Raw genomic sequence first — 15,312 nt, forward strand, 5'->3', positions numbered from 1 at the left:
TTATTTATTTTCATATACAAGCTTCAGTAAATTTCACAAAACCACGCTACATTTTAGAAAACTGCTGCCGGATTACACTTTTATTGACATTAATCTCACAAAGCTACGCTTCATAGAGTTTCCCGTTTTTGCGTCATATTGGAAAACTAAACGTTTATTGTCATTCAACTGCTTAGGGCATGTACAATGCTAATAAATGAGTCGTCTATATGCGGTTAATCACGTTTATCAAAGCTGATTAAATGAGGAAACGGGTGATGCCGTCGCCTGGTGAGACGACGGCTCGGGCTCGTGGCACGAAGCCATATCGCCGGTGAGAGCCCTGTTGTACGCCTCGTCTTCATGGAGCGACGGCTTCTCTCGATCCAGTGCGGCAGCAGATGTTTGGTGCAAAAAAACAAACTAGCAATTTGGAAGGAATCAAAATACTTGCAATGTGTCTCCCTCTCCGGCCCCCGCGTCGTGCCGCACCGCCCGCCGACGACTGGCCGTTGCATCACACAGCCCTGTAGCACGGCCGCTTGCCGCCGCTGCCCTGCCGCACCATTAGCAGCTCACCCGCTTGCCCAACAGCAGGTCGTAATGCCAGCCGTCAGCCCCTGGGCCAGATCTGCCATGGAGGCTTGCACTCGATAGAGAACAGGAGAGTTCGAGAGAGAGACGAGAATAGGATAGATATTTTTAAAATTTTTGCCACTTTACAATATGGTCATAGATGCAACACAGTGGTGTACAGAGATCAATTTTATGGTTGATCACCATGATTTATATGTTCATGCATGAATTCAATAGTTTATAGATGGACTAATAGACCGTGCATTGTACGAATTGTCTATTTAGTTGTCTATGTGCGACATTCTATGCACTTACAGACGGCAGTTTTCTGAACCATTGTACATGCCCTTAAATATGTAGTATGGGGATATGAAATGACAAAAATGTGAATTTTTGCAATAAGGTGTTTTTTTTTCTTGAATCCTCAAGAGATCAGCACATCATTGCATTATGAAGAAGATAGTTTTAGACATACAACACAACTCATAAACTGTTATACTGAACCTATCTCTAGTTAAGTGAAACCTCCAGTACCAGCTAGACCCCAGAGATCTGCTTCCTCTCTGGCTAATTGCAACACTAGATGTAACACTAGGTGAAGCCCTGTCAAAAACACAATCATTTCTATGCTTCCATAGCATCCATGCCGGATGGATAATTTGCAATACAGTATAACAATGCAAGTGTAGTTTTGGGCCCTATTGTTTTTGTTTTTCAATGTGCAGCTTTGCGATATATTGAAGTAGTTTTTATGATAGTTTTCCATTCTTGAGATACTTTTCTTAAGTTTACCCTAATTTGTTGTTAATGTCTTTCATAAAAGAACTGAAAAAATCATAACTGCTGAAATATATGTTAAATTTAAAATAAATGTATCCTTGGTTCAATTAGGTCAGCTTTTTAGATTCTTTGATTTGATCTAGTCATAGCATCTCCATCTTGTTATCTGAACTTCATTAGCCTGTTTTCAATGATCCATACAATTAAGAAATTTTAATGTGCTGATTCTACTTTAAACAACGGAAACAGGGTTCCATTTCTATTTCTGTGATCTGCGTAACCGAAGATTGGAACATTATTCTATTTCGAGTGGGGGTATTGATGAAAATTCCCGAACAGAACATTTGCAGGTATCAATCGACTGCTTGGAAGCTGGAGTAGATTTGATGTAGGGTTGGTTGCTTCGGAGGTTTTTGTTAGGTTGATGAAATTGGCAAAAACACCAACTTTGCTAGTGGATAAACCAAAAAAAATAGGAAGATTGCAATAATGAAATGTGATAGGTGTTTCTTTTTCTTGTGGTCATGCATTCATGCCTGTGAGAAATTTAATAAACTTAACAATAGAGTTTCTGTTAGCATTCAATGTAATAACAAGGCTGCGACAAATCAGTGTGAAATGCATTCTGGAGCAGTGTTAAAACAAACTGGAGTTACGATGTTAGGCAAAGTAGGATCGCTTATCTTTCTCTAGGTGTTTCCCTAGTTTTTTCTATTATTTTGTTTTCATATGTGTTTTTCCCTATTTCCTTCTATTTTCACACTAATGTGCTGAAAGTACAGCAGCATAGACTTGCTTGTAGCTAGGTAGAGCCGTACCAACCGTCTTGCACCAATGCACCTAGCACCACCTGAAACATTGTTTTTGAGTCCAGGTGTTTGGAATTTCTTTTTTGGAAAACAACAGTTGCATTACTCAAGTATTCAAGCAGCTCTTGTTAAACAGAGAGGTATGGTTCTTGATTAGTTCCTTAGTAAATCATTCACCTTATATCAGTCCAAGGCTTGTGAATAGTATTTATTACTGAACACCATTCCATTCTTCGGACACACTGGAAAGAATAGTTGCCTTGATTAATTTAATGGTTCCTCTTTCTTTTTCCAGTATTTTTTTTCTCAAATGACGCAGGAGGAGTGTGTTTTTTTCTCAAACACCATTAACAGTATTTTTTCCAGTATTTCTTTTTCCAGGTAAGGTGATACCTGTCGAGCGCCGCCGATGTCGCTGGTGGCCGCCGCCAGCTGGCGCTTGAGGTCGTGCCGTTGCCGGGGCCGGCCGGTGCTGGTGGCCACCACCGGGAGGGAGAGAGAGAGTGTGTGCGGGAGAGATGAGGGAGGGAGAGAGTGCGAGAGAGAGATGAGGGAGGGAGAGAGATAAGGTGCCGGTCTTATCCGAACAAATGGAGAATTTTTGCCGTGTGTCTAGATCCAGCACACACGGCGAAGAGTTTTTTTTGTCGTGTCCCTCTAGAGGCACACGGCAAACACATATTTAAAAAAAAACTATTTTATGAACTAATTCGATTTCAAAAAAAATTATTATAAAAATTGATTGAATGAACATTAAAAATACTTTGCAAAAGACACTAAACAATTCATGTTTTATGATTCTTTGAAAAAAACTATTATTTCATGTAGTTATAGCTCAATTTAAATGTATATCAAATGATATGGTTTAACTGCAAAAAAAAATAAAATTAAGAAACGGATCCGAAAAATTATCAAAATTTGGCATTAAGTAATCTAAGTTGTGTATTGCATAAACAAAAAGTTGTAAACTGAAAACCTAATTCGGCCGTCACTTTGACTCAAAATCTGAACGATTCCTTCTCGACTCTATGGATCTTCTCCGAATATGTTTCAATCTATAAAGAGCATACATCAAACTTGTGTGAAACCTTTCCAATTTTTTACAATAGACTCAGCACATGAAATTATGATACCATGACAAATTTTATGATTTTTAGACTTCACATGTTATTTATAGAATTTTAAAATGATTCAGATTCATGTTCTCGGTCATGGTTCGGGAAAAAGATGTTCGATATTGCCTCCCATTTCATGGATACGGCTTCAGATTGGACTCAATAACATAAATATGATTTTTCGATGGATTTTACTCTGTTATTCAAATCATTTGCAGTTCAAATTGTTTAATGAAATTAAATGACTAAATATAGCAAATAGACTAAAAAATACCAGATATTAATATAAAGTACCATATACAATATGTGTATGTCTAAAAAAGTTGGGAGTGTGGAACCACTTTTTTTAAAAAAAACTTTGCCGTGTGCTAGGGCTCAGACACACGGCAAACAAAAAAACACTTGGTAAAATTTTTGTTTTGCCGTGTGCTTTCCCTTGTGGCAGACGACAAATACATTCTTTGCCGTGTGCTCATATTTTGCCGAGTGTTTGTTTTCCTGCACTCGGCAAATGGCTCTTTTGTCGTGTGCCCAAGAGGAAACTCACAGCAAAGTCTTCCACGGCAATTTGAAAGTTTCCGGTAGTGGTCTCAAAACGCACCATACTGAGGCACTCACATCATACGCACGCACACACCCAACCACACGCCCGTCTTAGCACCCGGTGGGAAATCACGTGCCGAGTGGAGCTTGAATGCGCAATCGGTGGCCTCGCCATTTGGAGCACACAAAAAAAAGGAATGAAATCAAGAGTTGACCTGTTTGTATTCACGTATTGGACTGATAATGGGTCTTTCATAGCGGGTCAACGAGACTGGTTGGGATATTCATCACCAATGCGTCATGGCTAGAAAAAGTTTCAACTGTTCAGGTTTGTTTACTTTCTGTTTATTTTAGCTTATTCTAATTTATTTTCTCTTACAAAACACTATTGAAACAGCCAAAATCAGCTGGTTTTTTTACCATCCAAAATCAGCCTTTACCTCTTATGGGACCCACCAAAGAGTGAAGTTTGTTATCATCAATCCCTGCATTCCAAACACCTTCTCTTCCTTATTTTTACTATCCTCCGTTTTACAATCACAATTCTATTCCTTTTCTACATTTTCCCCATTTTTGTGTTTTGCGTTCCTCTGTTCCAAATAGGCTCTAAAAGGAAAATGCCTATTTTACTCACCCCCCAGGAGTTCACTTTGTCCGCTTAACTCCTGGACAAAATTTAGGCTCAATTCACTTCCTCAAAGTATTTCAATTGGTCCAATCTATCCCAACTGAGATTTCTCTATTTTATTTCTCCGCGTACAAGTGGATTTTTAACATAAAATTTTTCAAGATGATTTATAATATGATGCCATATGCTATAAAGATACATTATGAATTTTTTAGGATTAGCTTTTATGCAGAATTCCATTTCTATGATCAAATTTGTACTAATTTTTTTCTAACATATGAAAACAACCATAAAAAATTTAATTTCTTTTTTAACATAAAGCATCTCCATTTCACAAATGATTTGCATTGACTTGTACGAGTGTTAGATTAAATCTATACTTTGCTAAAAAAATATTCGATCTATACTTGTTTATCCAGGATGAGATGTTCTTTGTACTATCATGAATTGAGTCGGTGCATGAAATTTATCAGATACCGAAACTCACGGGCACCAGGTCGGTACAGGTACGGGTACAAATTCTACCAGCTATAGGCTTCACTAGTAAGGTTTGGAGTTTTGGGTATTGTCGCGGTAGACATTTCTTTACCTGCGCCTTACTTGACCTACTGCCATCATAAGCTGCTCTATTGTGAAGTTATTAGAGTGGAACTGAATTTGGTTAAGTGAAGATGTCAAACAAATCCAATTTTTGTATCGGCTCCAAAAACTAAACAATATTGATTCGTGGTTCTATTCTAATTTCCTAAAGTACCTTTTGCACTTCTAAAAGATTTAAGGACGGGGGTGGTGCGGTTCGATCCATTGGATCATCGATCCGACCCATAGAAATAATCCAAGCGGGCCCCTAATGTAAACTAAGAATTGTTGGTTATGAGGGAGATACTTATATGCGATATTTCTACTACAGAGAGGAGTGAGCCAAAGTGCGTGATATAAGTTACGGATTGGAAACATAGCTTGATCGATGGTGTATAGAATTAATTTCCATGTCTCACCCTATAAATTTAGGATAGACTTATATCTAAACTATGGAAAGTGGTGGGATTTCAAATTCTAAACCAAATAGCCTAGTAGATTTCAGTTTCTCAAATTGAAAGGAACCAAACAGCGCCTAAGTGTTTATACGCGGTCCTGAAAATAGCGTCGTTTTGGTGTAGCCTAGGAAGGGAGCTTAAACAGGAACAGCGAGGGAGGAAGTTGCATGTGGCAACATGGATGGACGATGTCAACCTGCTACTCGAAGTATATTTTTAAAGAAAAAAAGGGGCGTCGGAAATTGACGCAAGTCCGATACGGTTTTCCGACTCCGATCCGAACTGTATATGCTGTTGATCTCAGCAGCATGGATGGACGATCTTCCTCGATATAAAACGTCCGAGAGAGATCCCTCTCTAATCGATCCATCTTCTCCAAACACGCTCCAGTTTCTCCAGCATCTGCTGCCAACATGTACGCCGTTGCGCCCGCTAAGTCCACCGCCACCGCGGAAGAAGTCGGCTCCGCCGGTGCCGAGCTTGTCGCCGCGAGGGAGACGAGCGCCGTCGGCGACCGGCTCGCGGCCGTCTGCGACATGATCGAGGAGCTTCGCGACGCGGGGACACCCATCATCGCCAGGCGCGCTGCCGCCATCTCCGCCATGATCGACGACGTCGCCGCGACGGCCGCCGAGGGGAGGCCGAGGACCGGTCGGCGGAAGCGGCTCATGGGCAGCGCCTGCCGGTACGAGGAGGTCTGCCGGCTCGGCGAGGGCGGCTTCGGCGTCGTCGCAAAGGCGCGCCACCGCGCCACGGGCCAGGTCGTCGCCGTGAAGTCTCTAATAAAGAGCAGCGACGACGACGACCAAGACGACGGCGTCTGCGACCTCCTGCGGGAGGCCTGCTTCATGGCGGCCTGCCAGGGCGAGCCCTCGCACGTCGGCCTCCACGGCGTGGCGCGCGCGCCGGGCACGAGGGACTACTCCCTCGTCATGGACTTCGTCGGGCCGACGACCCTCTGCGACGTCATGGGGCGGGACGGGCCGTTCCCGGAGGCCAACGTGCGCCGCATGATGCGGCAGCTGCTCGCCGGCGCCGAAGCGATGCACAGGCACGGGATCGTGCACCGGGACATCAAGCCCCTGAACATCCTCGTCGGCGACGGCGGCGCCCTGAAGATCTGCAATTTCGGGGGAGCCAAGTACGTGGGCGAGCAGGACCCACCGTACCAGGTGATCGGGACGATAGCTTACATGGCGCCGGAGGCGTTGCTGGAGAACCCGGACCACGACACGCTCGTGGACTCGTGGTCACTCGGCTGCGTCATGGCGGACCTCATCGCCGATGACTTGCTGTTCCCAGGGGTAGAGGACGACGACATGAAGGGCCAGCTCTGCCGGATCTTCGAAGTGCTCGGCCTGCCGGGCAAGAGGGCGTGGCAGTCACTGAAGCCCAGCCCGGAGCTGGCCGACGAGGTGCAGCGGTGGAGGGCGCGGCAGCGACGGGTGGGGCACCGCAACAGGCTCCGCGGCCTGTTCCCGGAGGAGCTTCTTTCCAAGGGCGGATTCGAGGTGCTCCAAGGGCTCCTGACCTGTGATCCCAAGAAGCGACTGACTGCGGCGGCCGCACTCCGGTGCCGGTGGTTCACCGACAACGTTGACGATGATCCTGTCTTCATCCCTGCTGCTGCTCCCGCTGTTTCGAAGGCCGGCGCTGCCATGGCCACGACGGTGTGGTCGCATGTCGTGGCATGTGTCGGACGGGCGCTAGGATTGCTTAGGCCGAAGGCTCTGTTGAACTTGATCATGTAAATGCTAAACAGCGTACAGCATGACCTTTGATACTCTCTGATCAGCTATCATGTGAAGTGATACTAATACTATGACCTGAACTGCTACCTTTTTTAGATAAAGGAATATTGAAAATAATATCCCAGCCTATATATCAAAGAGATATATCCGGCCCTTTACAAACTTTGAGGGATAAACAGGAAGCAAATTACAAACCACAAAACCTCACTACTGCAGAAAGGGTTTTTAGGGTTTTTAGAGGCGGGCGAAAATGCATTTTTAAGAGCGGACGGCGCAACCGCCCCTGCTTTTCGCAGCTAAAAATGACAGTTTGCAGTGGCGGGCACGAGAGCAGCCCCTAAAAATGCATTTGCAGGGGCGGGTCGGGGGGTCACCCACCCCCGTTTTTACTAATGTATGTGGCTATGGCTATGAATTTGTTAAATCTTCTATCTGAGTGCGGGGTTGTGAGTAGCGACTATATATTGCACTACTATGTGTGGTTGTGAACTTGTTTGTGAGGTTGTGAATTATTAACATAGTTTACAATTACTTGTGTTATTGTTATTTGTCTATTGTTTTCATTTACTCATGTCTGGTTTGTTGAATGATTGTGTATCGTACGGGTCGGTGTGTTTCCAATTTGCTTTCCGTAGACTGTTCGTTTTCGACACATACCCGTTCGAATTGGTTCGTTTTCGATATTCCGTAAATCCGTATTCGTTTCCGTGTTCGACTATTCAGTTTTTGATATCGTTTTCGTATTAAAATGTAAAAGTGAAAACGATAACGGGGTTATCCCGACCGTTTTCAACCCAACTAGTTTCACCCCCTCTCGCCCTGTTGTGGCTGTTATTACTTTACGTTTTGCACCCCTTTCGGCAGCCCTTTGTTGTTGTCAGTACCTCTGTCTGTGATGTCCTTTTACTCCACGTGGAGTAAGAACCAGAACCACTTGGGAATTTCATTACCAAAAGGTAATGAAATTTGGGTGCTGCCCCTTTCGAAAAAATTCAAAGAGTGGAAACTCTTCAAGGCTTCATCTATACATATATATTCGTCTATATATACTATATAGAGCCCGGCCACACCTCACTCTTATCTGCTTCTGCGCCACGCGCAAGTCTGCGTGAGGAACGCCGCGCCACGCGCTGCGCCCACGGCAGGAACGTACGCGTCGTACACCACGACGTGCACGGGGCGGCCGTGCTCCGCCGCGCGCCTCCGAGACGAGGAGCGCGTCCAGCGTCTCGGAACCCGCGGACGCGAGCCGCTCGAAGTAGGGCCCGCCGGGGCCGCCGCCGTCGCAGCCGTCGGAGAAGACCGCGACGTGGACGGAGGAGCTGCTACGCACCGGGGGCCGGCGTGGTGGAGCTAGCCACGAAGCGGATCGCCGCGAGGGTGCACCGGACGCCCCTGTGGGAGGCGAGGCGCTTGCCGAACTGGAACAGCGGGTTGGTGTGGCCCTGGACAGGGAACGGCAGCAGGAGGATGTGGAGGCTCATCTGGTGGTCGGAGCTCACCATGGCGTTTGAATGCGATATAGCATTGGTAGCCTGATCGATGTTGTGAAGAAGACGAGACTCGAGAGTGAGGTTTGGCCTGTCTATATAGGCGACGAAGGGTAGCTGACGACGCCTTGAATAGTTTCCACATTATTTTTTAATTTACCAAAAAATTGAACTAACATTATTGGTTTGATTTTCAGTGGAAAAGGCCGGCTTTTCCATTGCACATTTGAATCGAATATCAGCCAAAATTGTTGCTGCCCGCTAGATTGATTTTCAAATGAAACTGAGGGTACTCTTCCAGTTCCAGCCACAAATTTCACCAACGTTCCTATAGCCGTACCAAATTGTACAAGCTCACATGCTGCCTTTATATGCACTGTGCAGTGCAGAAAAATGTATTGCCGTTTTGAAGATCCCCTTTATTTCTTCAATGCTGGACACTGTTGCCCTACTTCGGTTTCAAACTTTATACGTACCAAACTAAGCCATCTTTACACCTTCAGCAAATTTCGTCCTGCAGAATGCATGTTTAACTGAAGTAGGGAAGAGTTTCTATCTACACAATTAAATCCTACAAAAAAATGGACATTTTTCTTGAAATGGGATAAGCTAAATTTCTGTTTGCCATGCTTTTCCTTACAAAAATGAGGGATGTCCTCCGGAAACAAAATTGCTTTTCCTTACAACTTGTTGGTGATTCAATCCATCTAATCCTCTTCAATCGTCTCTAATCCTCTTCGATCCCCTTGCAACCGAACAAAGCCTAAATGTGCAAGCTCACTGAACTTGGACAGTTTACACATTATTTTGGAGGGTGGTACATCACAAAACGAACTTTAGGATGTACCTGCAATTATAACTTGGTAGGTATATACCAAAATCCAAGTTATAGTTTCTATATCTACGGGTAGTTGAAGCTTAGCCATTTTCAAATTATATATACATTCTACTGAAGCCATTATTCCCTCATGCTGAAATGCATAAAATTAGCAAAGCCTCCTTGCCCCAGCCACAATTATATATATAGGGTCAAGCTCCAGGACAGCTTCTCTGCCTCGCACTGGTTGTGCACCTGTAGACTGTCGTTAATTACCAAAATCACTCATCAATATCATCAGAAAATAAAGTAGAATACACTCTAAAGGAGAGCTAACATTTCTTGCGCACATTTTAGTTCAGAATAATATTTTTCCAGATATCCCCTAGATTTTAGTAGTGGCATATAGGGAATCGATCAGATTTATACAGAAAACACGCTCAAGGTGGCAAGAGGCAAAAACCCCGACAAATTATGCATCGCTACCTCAAGTTTCATGGATCAAAGGGCCCACAAAGATAATCACACCGATATAAAGTTGTTTGGGCACGGTAGACAAGATGGTCCAACTACCAACCACACTGACTTTGGTCGGCCGAATATGAGGTGAGGCTGCTCACCTCCGGCCGACGCGTAGCGACTCCTGGTTGCTGTCAAAGGCAGTACTACACCGGCACTAAGCTAATTTACGGGCCACAACTAACCTACAAAAATGCTATAAATATGAGAGGGAGGCTCCATTTAGAGACACACAACAGTTACTCATTTTCACTTCTCTCTTGCTTTAGTACTTTGTTCTCTCTTTGTAACACTGGAATATCTCCAATAGAGTTAGCTTCTTTATCTTTACTTATGCATGGCTCATATTCTCCTTAGTCAGACGTATATCTGTAACGAACATGGCACCATTTATGCCATTTCGAGTGATTTTGGTGATCGAATGACAACGCAATCAATGGGACTAATGGTTTTGTTAAGAGAACATTTCTAGATCCCAGGGATAAAATAAAAAGGCCATGCAAAGCAAAACACGAAGAAAGAACTCAAAGAAACACTGAATTGGACGAGTTCTGCAGAAATCAGTAGCACTGGAAGAACCGATGCCTAAGCTTCGGTGCATCCGATGGTTGTCGGAAGATCCGACGCCCTGGTGTTTGATGCAAGTCTGAGCGTCTCTGAAGCTCAAGTGAAGATCATGTGAGGCACCGGTTGAACCGACGGCATCACGACAGGCATCGGTGCATTGGGTATACTATGTTCCAGAGACGATGTCAAGCGCCCAGGAGAAGATCCTTCAGCACCGGTTGAACCGGTGATGCATCGGAGCAAAGCACCGGTGTAATGACGTCAGCAGGAGAGAAAGAGGCCAACAGCTAGTTGAGTGCTGTGAGTGGCCGGTTGAACCGACGCCATGTCATCGGTTAAACTGGTGGGGTCGCAGACAGTGCGTCAGAAGCTCAACGGCTACTTCGGGTCTGAGATTGACCGGATGAACCGACGCTATCCCAGGCAGAGGCATCGGTTCATCCGATGGTACGCAGATTTTTGCTGACCGTTGGAGCAACGGCTCCACGACTTGGAGGCCTATATATATGGCATCCCCCGGTCATTTGAAGATTGCTGGAGTTGCTGGACTTCCCACACATACTCATGAACACCTCCAAGCCATACAAGAGCATAGTGATCATATCCTTAGCCCTTAGCATACTTTGAGAGTGTTGTGTAAAGGATTAGCTCTTAGTTAGTGAGATTGCAAGGCCTTGAGCCTTTGTGCTGTGGTTCTTAAGTGAACCAAAAGAAAATTTCGGTGTGCCGGCACCTTGGAGCTTTGAAGGCTCGCCGGCGCGTCATCGACCCTCCGACTTGGTGTGGAGCGGCGACGACAACTTTGTGCGGGGGACGTGGAGACCCCCATCCTTTGTGGAGAAGCTCCTTAGTGGAACCCGGGGCCAAGGTGACCGTGATTGTGTTCACGGAAGAGACTTGGTGGCCGAGTAGCAATACTCTTAGTGAGTGCTACAACAACGTGGATGTAGGTGTGCCTTTGTGGCTAACCGAACCACGGGATAAAAACCCGCGTCGAGAGTTTGCTTTCTCCTATCCCGCTCTTTAAGCTTCCGCATTTCATACTAGCAATTTGTGTGCCTTTACTTTCATAGAGTAGTTTCTTGATAGGAAAGGCTATAGGTTGCTAAACTCTTTTGGGATATGAGTTTCATACTAGAACAACCATAGTTGCACATCTAGATAGCATGTTTTAGTTTAATATTGTGCAAATAGTTGGATCCATAGGTCTAAGTTTTTAGTTTGCATAATTCACCCCCTCCCCCTCTTAGGCTAGAGCGCGCCACCGGTCCTTTCAATTGGTATCAGAGCCGGGACTCACTTCTATCACAAAGAAAGCCAATTGCATTGGCAATTTGTGTTTACCGGCTCACTTGATCAGTTAGGCTTCACCGCCTAGTGAGTTAGCTCTTTTAGGGGAAAGGATAGATTCTCTAGGACCTCCTCCACGTTTCGATGGCACGGGCTTCCAACGATGGAAGATTTTGATGCAATTACACCTCCAAGCTAAGGGCCTAAATGTTTGGAGAGTAACAAGTGAAGGAACTAAGAGCAATAGTCAACAAGAGAAACAATATGATGCGATAGCCAAGTGTGCTATTTTAAACTCTCTTGGTAAAAATGTGTTCAACCGTGTGTTTGCTTGCGAAAATACTAAAGTTTTATGGAAAACTATTAGTGAGAACCATGAAGGCACAAAAGATGTTGCAAATGAAAGATATCATGTTCTCGTTGATAAACTTAATAGCTTCAACCAACTTGATCATGAAAATGCCGAAACTATGTACTCACGGTTGAATATTCTTGTGAATGAGATTAACTCTTTAGATGTGAAGAAAATTGAAGATTTGGAACTTATTCGCTAGATCCTTCACTCACTCCGAAGGCCGGACTATGATTTGGTGACCACAATTCTATATGAGAAAGATATCAACACAATATCACCAAATCAAGTCCTTAACAAGGTGATCGCCCGTGAGCTATGTCATGATATCAAGCCAAGAGCGCCACCTTCTTCACCAACACATAGTGCACTTGAATGCAAGCAAGTCAAAAAGTTGAAGAAGATGACCATCAAAGGTAGCTCAAGTGAAGAGTAAGAAGAGAAGGCATGCCAAAGCTCCTCAAGTGATGATCAAGAGCCAATGAACCCCTAACTTTACAAGCAAGTAAAGAAGATGAACAAATGCCTGAAGGAAATCAACTCCATGGGGTATGTGGTCTTCCTCAAAGGTGAGCCTCACCATCAACTTATGAAGCTTGAGAAGAAGTTCAAGAAGAACAAGCAACAGAAGGAGAAGAAGCCCAATCATGAATCATTTGACATATTTGGTGAATGGGTTAGCGGTGGTGAAGAATCAAGTGCAAGTTCAAGTGATGAATCAAACATGAAATTCACCACCCGCATGGGATCATCATCCAACACTTGCTTTATGGCCAAAGGTATGGTTAGCGATGTAAGTGATGATGACTCCGACTCTCCTTCAATTGATGAACTTCTTGTCCTTGTTCATGAGCACCAAAAAGTCATTAAGAAACAATCAAAAGAAATTAAAAACCTTAGTGCTCTCAAAGATCTAAATGCTTCTTTTGTTACAAATTTTGAAGATTTAATGTGCAAATTCAAATTGCTTAGCAAGGAGCATGAAGAGCTCAAATTAAAATTTGAGAGCATTAATGATACTAATGACTCTTTGGAAATGAAGCAAACTATCCCTTGTGCAATTCCTATCTCTAGGGTAGATGCTTCAACTTCTTGCATTGATTTAATTAATGATTCTTGCTCTAACCCTTGCAATGAGAAATGCAATGAGAATGTTGTTGTAGAATCATGTGATGATCTCATTGCCAAGGAGAATGATGAGCTCAAGCAAGAAGTGGAAAGGCTCATGAAGGACTTGTATAGATTGAAAGGCAAAGACATTGAGAGAAATGTCCAACCTTCTCAAGATAACCGTGAAAACATGGTGAAGAGCTTGAGAAGGGGTCCACCGTGACTTGCTCAAAGTGCCACAAAGAAGGCCACAAATCCAACAAATGTCCTCAAACAAGGAAGAAGCTTTCGGATGAGAAGAACAAGAACAAGCTTACAATCAAGAGTTCTCTCATCTACACCAAGCCCAACCGGAGGAACAAGAGCAATATCACCTCCTATGTGATCAAAAAGAAGACCAATGGCAAGGTGGTTGCTCACAAGGTTGGGAAGAAGGAAAGGATTTGGAACCACTCCATTTGGGTGCCCAAGGACATCATCACCAATATGAAGCGGTCTCAAGTGGTGTGGGTTCCAAAGGAGACTTGAAGCCCAAGAATGGCTTCGGGGGATTTGGATGCTTAGCTTACAAGTTGAAGTGAAGGTTCAAGCCAAAGAAGCTAAGCTCACAACTTGGACTTTTGTTGCCCAAGTCCTCCATAAGGTAATGGTAGCTAGATTTCAATTCAAGTATCATGTAGCTCCATTGCTTTTTTGCTATGTTGTTTGCATACATTGCATCTCCTAGTGCTATATATGGTGTGTTGCTTGTGTCATGATTCTAACCCATGAGCAATCTACATGGTTTGATAAGTGTGTAGAAAGCTACACAAGGTTACCCTTCATGGTACATGCATCTCATGAGGTATGTATTTCATATGTGTCCCATGAACACAAGCTATAGGGTAAACTTCCTAATTGTGTCAAAATCAATGTGCATACATTTGCTTGGTGATTCAAACACTAAATGCACACATTTAGGGGGAGTTCATCCTATGGTTTGTGATTTTGAAACTAACATGTTTCCAAGTTTATCTTTTGTAGTCTCACGATGGAGTTAACACTCCAATAGAATGTTTCTCACGATCAATGTGAACAAACAACTCTATAAGAGTGATTAGATAAATTGTGCTTTCATGCATATTGAGCCATGCTCTATTGAACTTAAATGCTCATATCTAAATTCATAGGCTATGTGCTCATACATTTGCTTAACCTTGGTGTATCAAGTATCTTTGACCTCAAAAACTTTCAATTGGTATTCAACTTCATTTGGTATCATTTGCAAGTCACTTTCAAATTGATACATGCAAGGTAAACAAATTTCCCCCGGAGGTATGCAAGGTTCTAAATTCATTCAATTGGTATTCTTGTCATATTCTATTTATTTTAGAGCTACCTCCGTGCAGGATATGATCTAAGCTCTCTAGTTATAATATCTAGTTGTGCACTTGATTTTCACATTATCATTTTGTGCACATACTTATGGAGAGCTTAGCTCATGTCATGCTAGTTTCGTGATTTTGTGATCCACCGTAGTGATTTTTTAAATTGGTATCTTCATTGATATCATATCATTGGATCATGAGTCATGAAACTAACTCCCTAGGCTACTAATCTTCTCTTGAGCTATATTGCTTTGCAAGACCTTTTAGGTGCAAGATCTTTTAGGTGATTTGATTCCGAAGGGGGAGAAATATGGATCAAAGCAAGGCATGTTTTCCAACAAAGGGGGAGAGATGTTTTCCTAAGAAGGAAAAGTATATTCCAAAGAAGGAGACATGCCAAGTGAATCAAAGTCATGAGGGAGAAGTAGCGAAAAAAGGGGAGAATCAAAGGGGGAATCATGGTTTTAGGGGGAGACCAAGTCATCATTGGATGATGGCAAGCATCCAAGCAAGTGTAAGTGGTTTCAATTGGTTTCAATTGGTATCAAGCGGTTAAATTTGTCAATTTTTGCAAATATTATG

The 15,312-nt window shown here is 43.6% G+C and overlaps 1 protein-coding gene across 1 annotated transcript; it reads left to right on the forward strand.

Moving 5' to 3' along the window:
* The first annotated feature begins 5,880 nt into the window (after positions 1–5,880).
* On the forward strand, positions 5,881–7,218 carry LOC120667869 (putative cyclin-dependent kinase F-2). Its single transcript, XM_039947859.1, has one exon. The coding sequence runs from the start codon at positions 5,881–5,883 to the stop codon at positions 7,216–7,218; it is 1,338 nt and encodes a 445-aa protein (XP_039803793.1).
* The last annotated feature ends 8,094 nt before the right edge of the window (positions 7,219–15,312 follow it).

The sequence above is a fragment of the Panicum virgatum genome, chromosome 3N, assembly GCF_016808335.1.
Source record: "Panicum virgatum strain AP13 chromosome 3N, P.virgatum_v5, whole genome shotgun sequence".
NCBI lineage: Eukaryota > Viridiplantae > Streptophyta > Magnoliopsida > Poales > Poaceae > Panicum > Panicum virgatum.

Coding starts and splice junctions, on each gene's coding strand:
- LOC120667869 (XM_039947859.1), top strand. CDS start 5,881: ATGTACGCCGTTGCGCCCGCTAAGTCCACCGCCACCGCGGAAGAAGTC.